Raw genomic sequence first — 15775 nt, 5'->3', positions numbered from 1 at the left:
TGACTGCGTTTGTGTCTTTTTTCAGAAACAAGAGATTTGTGGTTCCCTCACAATACAACATCACATGTTAGAACCTGTCCAGCGAATTCCTCGTTATGAGCTACTCCTCAAGGATTATTTGAAGAAATTACCACAGGACTCCTCAGACAGGAAAGATGCAGAGAGTAAGGAAAACCTCTGAATTATTTTAAAAATAGATTTCATCCTGTGATCACTCTTTTAGGGTGTTAATCAATCTGATCAGAATAATGCTTCTGGGTACTCAGCAAAAACAAAGCTACAATAAATCTCAAATGTTTATGCTTTTTTTCTTTTCTCCTTTTTAAGTATTCTGTTCATTTAGCCCCCCCCCCCCCCCCCACCCCACCCCACAATACCCATGAGCAAGAAGGAGTGCTGACTCTGACTTAGGATGAAATGTTATGATGCTCTGTGCCAAGTAGCTTACAGTCAGAAACTGTTTCAGTTTGGAATTGTGTTCTAGACAGAACCTGATGTAGCATGAACAAACATGAGCATTTTATTTCTTAAGTTCCTTCTTTCAGCATACCTGACATGACACAGGTCACTAAAGCAACACTGTAGCTCTAATCCTTCATTAACCTGTAGAGGTATAGAAACAGATGCATGCGAACCCTTCTTTGCACTTGCATGAGGGTAAAGCAGTTGATGTAGTCTACAAGGCCTTCAGTAAGGCTTTTGATAAGGTCCTGCGTGGGAGATTGGTTAAGAAGGTAAGAGCCCGTGGAATCCAGGGCAATTTGGCAAATTGGATCCAAAATTGGCTTAGTGGCAGGAGGCAGAGGGTGATGATCGAGGGTTGTTTTTGTGAGTGGAAGCCTGTGACCAGTGATGTACCACAGGGATCGGTGCTGGGACCCTTGCTGTTTGTTGTGTACATTAATGATTTAGACGTGAATATAGGAGGTCTGATCAGTAAGTTTGCAGATGACACGAAAATTGGTGGTGTTGTAAATAGTGAGGAGGAAAGCCTTAGATTACAGGACGATATAGATGGGCTGGTAAGATGGGCGGAGTAGTGGAAAATGGAATTTAATCCTGAGAAGTGTGAGGCGATGCATTTTGGGAGGACTAACAAGGCAAGGGAGTATAGAATGGATGGTAGGACACTAGGAAGTACAGGAGATCAGAAGGACCTTGGTGTACTTGTCCATAGATCACTGAAGGCAGCAGCACAGTTAGATAAGGTGGTTAGGAAGGCATATGGGATACTTGCCTTTATTAGCCGGGGCATAGAATATAAGAGCAGGGAGGTTATGATGGAGCTGTATAAAACGCTGAATAGGCCACAGCTGGAGTACTGTGTACAGTTCTGATCACCACATTATAGGAAGGATGTGATTGCACTGGAGAGGGTGCAGAGGAGATTCACCAGGATGTTGTCTGGGCTGGTGTGTTTCAGCTATGAAGAGAGACTGAAAAGGCTAGGGTTGTTTTCCTTAGAGCAGAGAAGGCTGAGGGGGGACATGATTGAGGTATACAAAATTATGAGGGGCATTGATAGATTAGATAGGAAGAAACTTTTTCTCTTAGCAGAGGGGTCAATAACCAGGGGCATAGATTTAAAGTAAGGGCCAGGAGGTTTAGAGGGGGTTTGAGGGAAAATCTTTTCATCCATAGGGTGGTTGGAATCTGGAACGCACTGCCTGAAGAGGTGGTAGAGGCAGGAACCATCACAACATTCAAGAAGTATTTAGATGAGCACTTGAAATGCCACAGCATACAAGGCTATGGGCTAAGTGCTGGAACTTGGGATTAGAATAGGTAGGTGTTTGATGGCTGGCACAGACATGATGGGCCAAAGGGCCTGTTTCTGTGCTGTATAACTCTATCTCTGCACACTGACTTCTCTTTTTAAATGTCACACCCTTGGTCAACAATTCACGTGAATGACATTTGTTTCCTCTATTTTATACCATTCTACAAGTATTTAAAAAGGAAAGGGGTAACAGCATTGAGTCTGAATCCTCTAGAGAGAGAGAGTGTCTTGGGAATTAATAATGGGAAATAAAGAAATGGTGGAAGTGTTGAACAGCTATTTTGTGTCTGTCTTCACTGTAGAAGGCACAAATAACATCCCTGAAATATTTATAAATCAAGAAGTGAAAGGGAGGAACTTAAAACAATTAGAATCACCAGGGAAAGAGTACTGAGAAAACTATTAGAACTAAAGGCTGACAAGTCCCCAGGACCTGATGGACTTCTTCATAGGGTCTTAAAAGAAGTGATTGCAGAGATAGTAGATGCATTGGTTGTGATTTTCCAAAATTCCCTAGATTCTGGAAAGGTCCCATCGGATTGGAAAATATCAAATGTAACTTCTCTATTCAAAAAGGGAGCGAGACAGAAAGTGGGAAACAACAGGCCAGTTGGCCTAACTTCTATCGTAGGAAAAATGCTCATATCCATTATTAAGCAGACAGAGTGAACATGGTTTTTGTGAAAGGGAAGTCAGTTTGACTAATTTCTGAGAGTTCTTTGAGGAAGTAACAAGTAACATGGATAAAGGGGAACCTGTAGATGTGATGTACTTGGATTTCCAAAAGGCATTTGATAAGGTGCCGTATCAAAGGTTACTACACAAAATAAGAGCTCATGATGTAGGGGGTAACAAATTAGAATTGGTCAGCCAACAGGAAGCAAAAAGTAGGGAGAAATGGGTCATTTTCGGGTTGGCAAGCTGTAACTAGTGGAGTTCCACAGGGATCAGTGCTGGGGTGTCAACTATTTACAGTCTATAGAGTCATAGAGTTTTACAGCACAGAAACATGCCCTTCGGCCCAACGCACCTGCGCCGACCATCGAGCACCCACCCTAACTAATCCTATTTCCCTGCACTTTGCCCGTATCCTTGTATGTTATGGCATTTCAGGTGTTCATCTAAATATTTCTTGAATGTCGTGAGTGTTCCTGCCTCTACCACCTGTGTTCCAGATTCCAACCACCCTCTGGGTGAAAATATTTCTCCTCAACTCACCACTAAACCTTCTGCCCCTTACCTTAAATCTATGCTCCCTAGTTATTAACCTCCCCGCTAAGGCAAAAAGTTTCTTGCTATCTATCCTATCAATGTCCCTCATAATTTTGTATACCTCATTCAGGTCCCCCCTCAGCCTTCTCTGCTATAAGGAAAACAACCCCAGCCTATCCAGTCTGTCTTCATAACTGAAATGCACCAGCCCAGGCAACATCCTGGTGAATCTCCTCTGCACCTTCTCCATTGCAATCACATCTTTCCTATAGTGTGGTGACCAGAACTGTACACAGTATTCCAGCTGTGGCCTATTCAGCGTTTTATACAGCTCCATCATAACCTCCCTGCTCTTATATTCTATGCCTTGGCTAATAAAAGCAAGTATCCCATATGCCTTCCGAACCATCTTATCTACCTGTGGCTGCTGCCTTCAGTGATCTGTGGACAAGCACCCCAAGGTCCCTCTGACCCTCTGTACTCCCGAGGGTCCTACCATCCATTGTATATTCCCTTGCCTATATAAGTGATTTGGATAAGGGGACTGAATGTGTGGTTGCTAGGTTTGCTGATGATGCAAAGATAAGTAGGAGAGTACATTGTGAGGAGGATATAAGGAGTCTGCAAAGGGATTTAGATAGGTTAAGTGGGCAAAAATTTGGCAGATGGAGTATATCGTGGAAAAATGTGAACTTATCTATGGCAGGAAGAGAAGAAAAGAAAAGCAGTGTATTATTTAAATGGAGAGAGATGGCAGAACTCTGCAGCATAGAGGGATCTGGGTGTCCTGGTACATAAATCGCAAAAGGTTAGTATGTAGGTATCTTGGGTTTAGTTGTTTTTTTTTTATAGTAGCATTGTAGGGCATTCTGGAGAAAGTCTTACACTCCAGTAAAGGTTAACTAACAACTCCCTATTATTCTCAGTTGCTATATACACACCCCGCAAGCCACCTAAACTAGCGTCCTTCATGCTGCTATACCATCTCTTAAAGCCTATCTCATGACTTACATCATCACCCATACAGTGGGATGGGTCTCTCTCACTAGCTTCAGTATTAACCCTTTAAAACTTTATGCTACATCTTCCCCCCCACCCCCCCAAGTCTTTTATCCAACACTTTTCCAAACATATTCATTTATAACTTTACTACTCTCTCTCCCCAAGTCTCTGACTTTACAGATTCAGTCTCATTGGAGGTTTGACACCTTTGGTTGTAATCTGTCTGGGGCGATCAGTAGTCTTCATAGGAATTCTGGGTTGCTGACTTGGTTTTTCGTATCTGTAGGTCATAGTATTCTGTTCAGTTTGGGTTTGTTCCTCTTCATCTGGATCTTGAAGATGGATTACTTGCTTTTAAGAAGTTGGAGTGATATTCCTCCGATTCCTTCGTATGTTCCCTTCATTCCTTTGTGGAACATACAATCACTGATAGTCCTCATGTTTATGGATTACTGCATCTTCTTGTTCCAGGTCACATATCCAAACTTTTTGACCATTGTTTAATTTGGGTAAGCTTCTCACTCGAAATCTCCTAATGCAATTCTGGGTTTGTTTCCTTCTGTAGGTGTTTTCTGTTTCTTGAACTTTCTCGTGGTCTTGACACTTCAGTCTAGGCATTAATTGTTGAGGCAATACTGGAAGCTGTGTTCTTAACTTTCTTCCCAACAGTAATTCTGCTGGTGACAATCCTCACAGCAGTGGCGTTGAACAATAAACTAGGAGTGAGATAGGAAATCTTCATTTTTCTTGAGTAAAGATTTTATGATTCTCACACCTCGTTCTGCCTCGCCATTGGACCTGTCAATACCTGGGTGAGCTTGTAAGATGCTGAAAGCCCATCTTCACGGCAAACTGGGTAAAACATTTGTTTGCGAACTGTGATCTGTTGTCTGATATTTCACTCTGAATCCCATGTGTCACGAAGATGTCCACAAGGATTCTGATAACTACCTCGATGGTCGTAGAACGTAATTGTCAGATTTCTATCCATCTGGAAGAGTAGTTGATAATGATGATATGACTTCCCACAAAACATGAATAAATCCATGCTTAGCCTTTGCCAAAGTCTTGATGGAAATTGGGTAGTCAGCAGTGGTTTGCGCTGTTCTGGCCTCTGTAACACGCATGTCTGACAATTGTTGATCATGGTCTCTATCCTTAGATATCCCAGGACACTATACTGAAGATTGTGCCCTGGATCTTCACTTGATTATACCCAAATGGCCTTGGGGTAATCGATCTAAGATGTCAGATCTCATTGAAATAGGAATAATAATTCTGTCATTGTAAACTAATTTGTCAGTTATGGAAAAGTGTTTCCTATACTCATGGAACATCTTCATTGTTCTCTCTCCTGGGCTTTCTTGTGGTCACCCATGTGTATAATATTGTCTAATGCAAATGCACTCTTTATCATTCTTCTGTGCTTGTATTTCTGGCAACTGCTATGTGTTGCGAGTATGACTCTGTCTCATACGAAATTCACGTCTTCCTGTGATGGGTGATCTATGGTTGATCTCTAACGCATTGGCTGACAATTGGAAGGAATTGTTTACCTTTGGTTGACTTCTGCTCCCTTCTCAATCAACTGCAGTTCCAAGCATGCATTCTTGATCAAGTAAGACGTACAAGACCTCTACCAGTTGTCTTCCTTTATGCTGAAGAGTTCCTTGGAGTTTGCCTTTTACTCATAGTTGTGTCCCGCCTGGACTATGCAATTGTATATCTGTTGGTCTCTTCACGCAAGGCTCTTGCTCAGACAATACCGTGATGCTAGCCCCTGTTTCAAGCTTGAAATTCGTGTAGTTTCCCTTCACCTAGATGTCTGCTGTCCAGAAATCTTGGTCTGGAATACTGATTTCTCCCAAGAAATCTCCTGGTTCTTCTCTTGTGGGTATTGCTGTACTTAATTCCCTGTTCTTTGCATGAAGGTCTTGTGCTTTGTATCTTTAAACAAATAAATTTTGCTGTGACACACCTTCCCATAGGTTCCAGCTTTTCCACACTTAAAACACTCAGCTTTACTCACTGGGCACTGCTGTCATCTGTGGGTCTTCTTGGCTCGACAATGTTGGCAAGGTTTTCCTATGTCATGCACCTTCTCACTTTTTTTTTCTGTTCCTCAAAGTGTTTCCCTGGCTTTGGCTTAACCAGTTGGACAGGCATTGGACTCCTTCTCATCCAAAGCTTTTCTTCGGCTCGTAGGAGGCCCATATTCTTTTTGCGAACTTCAGCCTGTTTTACACTGGAAAAGGCGTTCAAATTGTAAGGTCTTCCTTGGATTGCAACAACTCTGACAAGGATCCATCCACTATGCCAGCAACTATCCTGTCTCTGATTTAGTTTTGTTTTTAATTCGCCGTATTCGAAACCTTTCTACCAATCTATACAGGTCATTAATGTAGGAGTCTACAGATTCGCCAATCATCTGCGCCTGTTTCTTAAAGTTGTCTCTTTCCAAGGCTTGGAGTACCTCTTCGAATTTATCGGTAGCCTCGTTGATCCCTCATCGGATAATTACGTTGTCCGTAATCAAACCTGAATATAATAGGAGGGTGTTCACTTGTTCCACTTCAGATTTTGGATGGAGTTGCAAAGCAATTCTAAACCTAAGGAGTGTTTTTTTCTCCATAATTGCCAGTTTTGAATCTGATTTCGTCCCTCTTGTTTCTGGAAACTCTCAGGCATTCCCAATTTTGGATCTGTATGGCTTTATTTAATAGACATTTTAGGGTGTTTCCTTTTCTTTCAGAAATTCTGCTTGTTTGTTTCCCCCCCCCCCCCCCCCCCCAAGGCTTGGTTGCTTTAATGGAGGTGTCCCAGCTGCTTGAGAATGTCCTGCTGTTTTTATAGGCTTTTTAGGGTTTTTCCCTTTCTTTAATAAATCATTTAAATTTTTTTCAGGCTGGCTTGCCTTAATTGAAGTATTCCTGCTGTTTTCGGGGTTTCCCATGCTTTTCAGGAGTTCCCACGCTTTGCTCTCCTGTTCAGCCCGAGTGAAGAATTGTGTTTTTCCCCATGTTCTTTTCACATTTTTGAGCACCATGCCTTTTAGAAAATTACTGCCAACTTTTCAAAGGTTTTTAATGCGATCCCCAAAAGCTGGTATCGTAACGCATCTGATCGCTGGATTCTACTTGCCTTAATTGAAGTATTCCTGCTGTTTTTGGCCACCACGCTTCTGTTCTGTGCTGCAGCCTATATTTCTGTGCTCTGACTCACTAAAGCTGTGCAGCTCTTCACAGCAAATAGTTTTCTTACTGTACCAGGCCAGTATTTATCTTGAAATTATCTTGTTGCCTGGTGTTTCTTCCAAAGGTAAAGAGATCTTCAAATTCTTCTGGTCACTTTCACCACTGTTTTACCACTGCCACCATGTTAGATTTAGTTTTTTTTGTATTAGTAACATTGTAGGACATTCTAGAGAAAATCTTAGACTCCGGTAAAAGTTAACTAAAAACTCTTTATTATTCCACAGTTACTCACTATATACACTCCCGGCAAGTCACCTAAGCTAGCATCCTTTGTACTGCTGTACTTGCTGCTTAAGCCTATCTCGTGACTGTTACATCAATGCTCGTACAGTGGGGAAGGGTGTCTCACTGTTGTCTGTATTAATGCTTTACATCCTTATACTACAAGGTACAGCAAGTGGTTAGGAAGGCAAATGGAATGTTTATTGCAAGGAATTAGAATATAAAAGTAAGGAATAAAAACAAGAAATGCTGGAAATACTCAGCAGGTCTGGCAGCATCTGCAGAGAGAGAAGCAGAGTTAACTTTTCAGGTCAGTGACCCTTCTTCAGAACTGACAAATATTAGAAATGTAAAAGATTTTAAGCAAGTAAAGCGGGGGCTGGGGCAAGAGATAACAAAAGAGAAGGTGTTGATACGACAAGGTCACAGAGAATAACTGACCAGAAGGTCATGGAACAAAGGCAAACGGTATGTTAATGGTGTGCTGAAAGACAAAGTGTTAGTACAGAGAGGGTGCAAGTTGACTGTAAAGCACAAAGCACTCCAAGCACAAACACTTAAAAAAAAATTAAAAACAGGAACAGTGGGTAGGCACAGTAGAAACAAACACACTAAAAAACCTAAACTAAAATAAGCAAAGAAAATAGAAATAAACATAAAAAGGGGGGCAGTCATGCTCTGAAATTATTAAATTCATTGTTCAGTCCGGCAGGCTGTAGCGTGCCTAATCGGTAAATGAGATGCTGTTCCTCGAGCTTGCGTTGATGTTCGCTGGAACACTGCAGCAATCCCAGGGCAGAGATGTGAGCGTACGCGGGGGGGTGGGGTGTTGAAATGGCCAGCAACCGGAAGCTCGGGGTCATGCTTATGGACTGATTGGAGGTGTTCCGCAAAGCGGTCACCCAATCTGCGTTTGGTCTCCCCAATGTAGAGGAGAGCACATTGTGAGCAGCGAATGCAGTATACTGAATTGAAAGAAGTACAAGTAAATCGCTGCTTCACCTGAAAGGAGTGTTTGGGCCTTGGATAGTGAGGAGAGAGGAGGTAAATGGGCAGGTATTACACCTCCTTTATGTTTAGTTATTTTTTATTTGGTTATTTAATTTTAGGTTTTTTAGTGTGTTTAGTTTGTTTCTACTGTGCCTATCCACTGTTGTTTTTTTTTAAAATTTAATGTTTGTGCTTGGAGTGCTTTACAGTCAATTCACACCCTCTCAGTACTAACGCTTTGTCTTTCAGCACACCATTAACACACCGTTTGCCTTTGTTCCATGACCTTCTGGTCAGTTATTCTCTGTGACCTTGTCGTATCAACACCTCTTTTGTTATCTCTTGCCCCAACCCCTGCATTACTTGCTTAAAATCTTTTACATTTCTAATATTTGTCAGTTCTGAAGAAGAGTCACTGACCTGAAACGTTAACTCTGCTTCTTTCTCCACAGATGCTGCCAGACCTGCTGAGTATTTCCAGCATTTCTTGTTTTTATTTCAGGTTTCCAGCATCTGCAATATTTTGCTTTTATAAAAGTAAGGAAGTTTTGCTACAGTTGTATAGGGTGTTGGTGAGACCACAGCTGGAGTACTATGTACAGTTGTGGTCTCCTTTCTTAAAGGATATAATTGCAATAGAAGCAGCTCCTTGATATCCTTAATCATATTTCTAAGCATGTGTAGGTTTGCATGATTTTTATGCTTTGAAGAGTTACAGTTTATAGAATGATGCTACACAAAAGGAGGACATTCGGCCCATCATGCCTGTGCCAGCTCTTTGAAAAAGTTATCCAATCAGTTCCCCTGATCTTTGCCCATTGAATTGAAATTTTTCCCCTTCAAATAGTCATCAAATATCTTTCCAAAAGTTATTACTGAATCTGCTACTACCCTTTCAGAAAGTGCTTTCAAAATCATAAATACGCACTGAGTTGAAAGAAAAATCTATCTTATTTCTGGTTCCTTTTGTCAATTTCCTTAAATAAGTGTCCTCTAGTTACTGATTCTTTTGACACTGGAAATATTTTCTTCTTAGTTACCCTATCAAAACTCTTCATGATTTTTGAACAGCTTTTAAATCTCCGAGCCTTTTCTGCTCTAAGGAGAACAATCTCAACTTTTCTGGAGCCCTACATTCCTGGTAACATTCTAGTAAATCTCCTCTGCACCCTTTCTCAGGCCTTGACATCCATCCGAATGTATGGTGCCCAGAATTGGCCACAGTATTCCAGCTGTGGTCTAACCAGTGATTTATAAAGGTTTAGCATAATTTCCTTGCTTTTGTACCCTATGCCTCTGTTTATAATATCATGGATCCTGTATCCTTTTTTGACCACCTTCTCAACCTGTCTTGCCATCTTGAAAGATTAATGTATGTACACCCCCAGGTCTCTCTGTTCCTGCACCCCCTTTATAATTGTACCATTTAATTTAAATGGCCTCTGCTCATTCTTCCTGCCAAAATGAATCTCTTCACACTTCTCTTCATTAAATTTTATCTGTCATGTGTCTGCCCATGTTATTAGTCTCTGTGTTCCAGAAATCTGTTACTATCCTCATCACTGTTTGCTACATTTCCAAGTTTTGTATCTTCTGAAGACTTTAAAATTGTGCCCTGTATACCCAAGTCCAGGTCATTAATATATGTGAAAAAGAGCACTGGTCCTAATACTTCAGGGACACCATTGTACACTTCCCTCCAGTCTAAAAAACAACCATTCACCACTGCTTTCTATCCCATAGGCAGTTCATATCTATGCTATCACTTTAATCCCATGGGCTTCAATTTTGCTAACTATTCTATTATGTGGTAGTTAATGTCTTTTGAAAGTCTGTATACACATCATGCGAACTACCTTCATCAACCCTCTCCATTACTTCCTAAAGAACTCGTTCAAGTTGATCATACACAATTTGTCTTTGACAAATCCATGCTGTCTGTCATTTATTAACCGATATTTTTCAAAGCGATTTTGTCTAGGATTACTGTCTCTTAAGTTTTCCCCCACGACTGACATTAAGTTGCCTACCAAGTTTATCGCTCTCCCTTTTTTAAACAGCGTTGTAACATTTGCAATCCTTCAGTCCTCTGGCACCATTATCTTAACTAAGGAGGTTTTGAAGACTGCGGCCCGATTTACCTTTCACAAATCCATGTTGTCTTTCTATGATTAACCCATGCCTTTCCAAATGGAAGACTTTGTCCCAGATAACAGTTTCTAATAAATCCCCCACCACTGATGTTAGGTTGTCTGCCCTATCGTTTCCAGGATAATCCCTTTTCCCTTTCCTGAATAGTGGTATAACATTAGCAACTCTGTAGTCTTTTGGCACTACTCCTGTATCCAATGAGGATTGAAAGATTGTGGTCAATGCCTCTGCTATTTCAACCTTTCGCTTCATTTCAGCAATCGAGGATGCATTCCATTTGGGCAGGTGACTTACCAACTTTTAGTAGTAATATTTTTAGTATGTCTTCTCTTACTGTTATTATACTGTCTATAAACTTCCCTCCCCTCTTATTTCCTTCTTCAGTTCTCCTGTTAATTCTATATTCAGCTTAGTTCTCCACTACGAGCCTGACATTTATCATCAACTTCCTTTTTCTGTTTTATTTTAATCTCTATAGCTTTAGTCATCCAAGGAGCTCAAGCTTTGGATGCCCTTTCTTTCCCCATCATGGGAATGTGTCTAGCATGTACCTGAACCATCTCTTTGAAGGCCTCCCATTGTTCATTGACTGTTTTACCTGCCAATCTTTAATTCCACTTGCACCTTGGCCAGATTCCCTTTCAACTCACTGAAATTTGCCCTCCTTCAATTGAATATTTTCACATTGGATGTTTCTGTGTCCTTTTCCATAAGTACTCTAAACCTAATACTGTTGTGATCACTATTTCTAAAATGCTCCACTTGTCCCACTTCATCCCCCCAAAATCAGATTGAGCATTGTGTCCTTCGTCATTGGGCTGGTAACATACTAATTTAAGCAAGTTATCTTGTACACATTTCAGGAATTCCTCCCCCTCATTTTCCCTTTAAAATGTTATTTTCTCAGTCTGTATGGGGACGATTGAAGCCTTGCAATATCACCAGTCTATAGTTCTTGCAATGTTCTGAAATTTGCTCCTCTATTTCCTTCCCATTATCTGGCATATTTGGTTGGCACAGGCATGATGGGCCGAATGGCCACCTCCTGTGGTGTATCATTTCTATGATCGTATACTCTCAGCAGTGTAATAACTTCTCTTTTTTCCTTAATTCTCTTTGAACCTTGAAGTAAATCATCCCTTTCCAGTGTGATAACAGTATCCTTAATCAGTACTGTCCCCCGCCTCCTTTCTTCCTTTCCTGTTCTTCCTGAATATTTTATAGTTATGAATATTAAGTTCCCAACCTTCCTCTTGTTTGAACCAAGTCTCGGTTATTGCTACTATATCCTAATTCCCTTTTAAGAGGGAATTAGATAAATACTCGGGGAAAAAAATGAAAATGGGATTGGATAGCTGCAAAGGGAATCTAGCACTGGGGCAGGCACGATGGGCCTAAAGGCCTCTTCCTATACTGCATGCTTCCTAACAATGCACTATTGTATTTATTGCATATACAACTTAATATTTCCATATTTTTATGTGGTGGTGTAGTGGTAATGTCACTAGACTAGTAACCCAGAGCTCAAGGCTAATGTTCTGGGCACATGGGATCGAATCACACCATGGCAGCTGGTTGAATTTGAATTCAATTTAAAAATCTAGTCTCGTGGTGATCATGAAACCATTGTCAATTGTAGTAAAAAAAAAAACCCCATCTAGTTCACTAGTGTCTTTTTAGGGAAGGAAATCTGCCATCCTTACCTGGTCTCTCCTACATGTGACTCCAGACACACAGCAATGTGGTTGACTCTTAAATGCCCTCTGAAATGATCTAGGAAGCCATCAGTTGTATCAAACTGCTACAACGTCTAAGAGAAGGAATGAAACTGACAAACCAACCAGCATCTATCTAGACACCGGAAACAACAACGGCAAACCCAGCCCTGTTGACTCTGCAAAGTCCTCCTTGTTAACAACTGGGAGCTTGTGCCAAAATTGGAAGAGCTGTCTGGACGAGTCAAGCAACAGCCTGATATAGTCATACTCATGGAATCATATCTTGCAGACAATGTCCCAGACACCATCCCTGGGTATGTCCTGTCCCACCGGCAGGGCAGACCCATGAGAGGTGGCGGCAAAGTCAGGAGGGAGTTGTCTTGGGAGTCCTCAACACTGATTCTGGACCCCATGAAGTCCCATGGCATCAGGTCATACATGGGCAAGGAAACCTCCTGCTGAATACCACCTGATTGCCCCCTGCTTGGCTGATGAATCAGTGCTTCTCCATGTTGAACACCAATTGGAAGAAGCACTGAGGGTAGCAAGGGCATAAAATGTACTCTGGGTGGAGGACTTCAATGTCCATCACCAAGAGTGGCTCGGTAGCACCACTACTGACTGAGCTGGCCGAGTCCTAAAGGACGTAGCTGCTAGACTGGGTCTGCAGCAGGTGGTGAGGGAACCACCAGGAGGGATAAACCTAGTTGACCTCGTCTTCATCAACCTACTTGTTGCAGATGCATCTGTCCATGATAGTATTGGTAGGAGTGACCACCACACAGTCCTTGTGGAGACAAAGTCCCACCTTCACACTGAGAGTACCTGCCATCATGTTGTGTGGCACTACCAGCATGCTAAATGGGATAGTTTTCGAACAGATCTAGCAATTCAAAACTGGGCATCCATGAAGCGCTGTGGGCCATCAGCAGCAGCAGAATTGTATTCAACCACGATCTGTAACCTCATGGCCTGGCATATCCCCTACTCGACAATTATCAAGCTGGGAGACCAACCCTGGTTCAATGAAGAGTGCAGGAGGGCATGCCAGGAGTAGCACCAGGCATACCTAAAATAGTGAAGCTACAACACAGCACTACTTGCATGCCGAGCAGCATGCAATAGACATGGCTAAGCGATCCCACAAACTGCCACCTCCAGTCGTGAGTGGTGGTGGACAATTTAGCAATTGACAGGAGGAGGAGGCTCCACAAACATACTCATCCTCAACGATGGGGGAGCCCAGCACATTAGTGCAAAAGACAAGGCTGAAGTATTTGCATCCACCTTCAGCCAGAAGTGCCGAGTGGATGATCCATCTCGGCCTCCTCCTGAGGTCCCCAGCATCACAGATGCCAGTCTTCAGCCAATCCGATTCACTCGACGTGATATCAAGAAACGGCTGAAGGCACTGGATACTATGGGCCCTGACAACATTCTGGCAATTGTACTGAAGACTTGTGCTCCAGAACTAGCCACGCCCCTAGCCAAGCTGTTCCAATGATGGAAGGGGTTGTCGACAGTGCTATCAAGCGGCATTTGCTCAGCAATAACCTGCCCGCTGATGCTCAGTTTGGGTTCCAGCAGGGCCACTCAGCTCCTGACCTCATTACAGCCTTAGTCCAAACATGGACAAAACTGCACTCCAGAGGTGAGGTGAGAGTGACTGCCCTTGACATCAAGGCAGCATCTGACCGAGAATGGCATCAAGGAGTCCTAGCAAAACTGGAGTCAATGGGAATCGGGACAAAACTCTTCGCTGGTTGGAGTCATAGCTAGCACAAAGGAAGATAGTTGTGGTTGTTGGATGTCAATCATCTCAGTCCCAGGGATCAATGCAGGAGTTCTTCAGGGTAGTGTCCTAGGCCCATCCATCTTGAGCTGCTTCATCAGGTCAGAAGTGGGGATGTTCGCTGATGATTGCACAATGTTCACCATTTGCAACTCCTCAGATACTGAAGCAGCCCATGTCCATATGCAGCAACACCTTGACAACATCCAGGCTTGGGCTGATAAGTGGCAAGTAACATTTGCATCACACAAGTGCTCGGCAATGACCATTTCAAATGAGAGAGTCTCTACCCATCTCCCCTTCGCGTTCAAAAGCATTACCACTGCTGAATCCCCCACTATCAACATCCTGGAGGTCACCATTGACCAGAAACTGACCTGGACCAGCCATATAATTGCTGTGGCTACAAGAGCAGGTCAAAGACTGGGAATTCTGTGGCGAGTAACTCAGCTCCTGTCTCCCCAATGCCTGTCCACCATCCACAAAGCACAAGAAAGGAGTGTGATGGAATATTCTCCACTTGCCTGGATGAGTGCAACGCCAACAACACTCAAGAAGCTTGACACCATCCAGGACAATCCCACTTGATTGGCACCCCATCCACCACCTTCAGCATTCACTTGCTCCTCCACCGACGCACAGTGGCAGCAGTGTGTACCATCTACAAGATGCACTGCAGCAACTCACCAAGGCTCCTTCGACAGCACCTTCCAAACCTGCGACCTCTACCACCTAGAAGGACAAGGGCAGCAGGTGCATGGGTACGCCACCACCTGCAAGTTTCTCTCCTTGGTTCTCTCAATCGCCTATGTTTTTAATGAGGTCCAAAATCTTTCTCGGGTGATATTGTCAGTGTTTTCCCTGGAGGGATGTCTCCACTCGTGAATGCCTCAAGATGGATTTGAATGTCCCGCTAACTAGGGTGATCTGTATAATCTACTTAGTTAACCAATACATTGTCCTGGCTAGATATGTTAAGCATGTGTCTCCAATTTGATTTTCTGGAATGTGAGGTATTTCAGATGCAAATTGTGATGGCCGTCTTGGCTGCCAACTTTTTAAAAAAGTTAACTGTAGGATGTTTTTCCATTAAAAGTTTAATCTAAGTTTCCAGCCAATGAATTAATATTTCTCAGTGGTTTTTTTGACATTATATTCAATTACTGTGATGTTTCCATCTGATTTTTATTCATTTGTGGGATGTGGGAGTCACTGGCAAGGCCAGCATTTATTGCCCATCCCCAATTCCCTTAAGTGAGAGGCTTGCTATAGCATTTCAGGGGGCAGTTAAGAGTCAACCACATTGCTGAGAGTCTGGAGTCACATGTAGGCCAGGTAGGGACAGCAGATTTCCTTCCCTAAAGGGCATTCGTGACCCAGATGGATTTGAACAACAATCAGTAGTTACATGGTCACCATTACTGAGACTAGCTTTTTACTCCAAATTTTACTTACTAACTGAATTTAAATTCTCCAGCTCCCATGGTGGGATTTGAACTTGTGTCTCTAGGTTATTAGTCCAGGCATCTGGATTACTAGTCTAATAACATAACTTCTATACTACCTTTCCCTTGAATGATGGTTAGGCATCTTTCTGGAACCATTTGGCAATAGATTTTGTACAAACTGCTTAGCTGCTGGAGAACTGCTCCAG

General features: G+C 42.5%; 1 protein-coding gene across 1 annotated transcript in view; it reads left to right on the top strand.

The window, feature by feature from the left end:
* The window catches only part of LOC137379663 (FYVE, RhoGEF and PH domain-containing protein 4-like), a 372218-nt gene that overhangs the window by 314010 nt on the left and 42433 nt on the right, over positions 1 to 15775 (top strand). Inside the window, 1 exon segment of the mRNA XM_068050821.1 lies at positions 26 to 164. Coding sequence (XP_067906922.1) covers positions 26 to 164 — 139 coding nt within the window.

The sequence above is a fragment of the Heterodontus francisci genome, chromosome 18, assembly GCF_036365525.1.
Source record: "Heterodontus francisci isolate sHetFra1 chromosome 18, sHetFra1.hap1, whole genome shotgun sequence".
NCBI lineage: Eukaryota > Metazoa > Chordata > Chondrichthyes > Heterodontiformes > Heterodontidae > Heterodontus > Heterodontus francisci.
The sequence above is the reverse complement of the archived record's forward strand: the minus strand, read 5'-3'. Positions and strand labels throughout refer to the sequence as shown.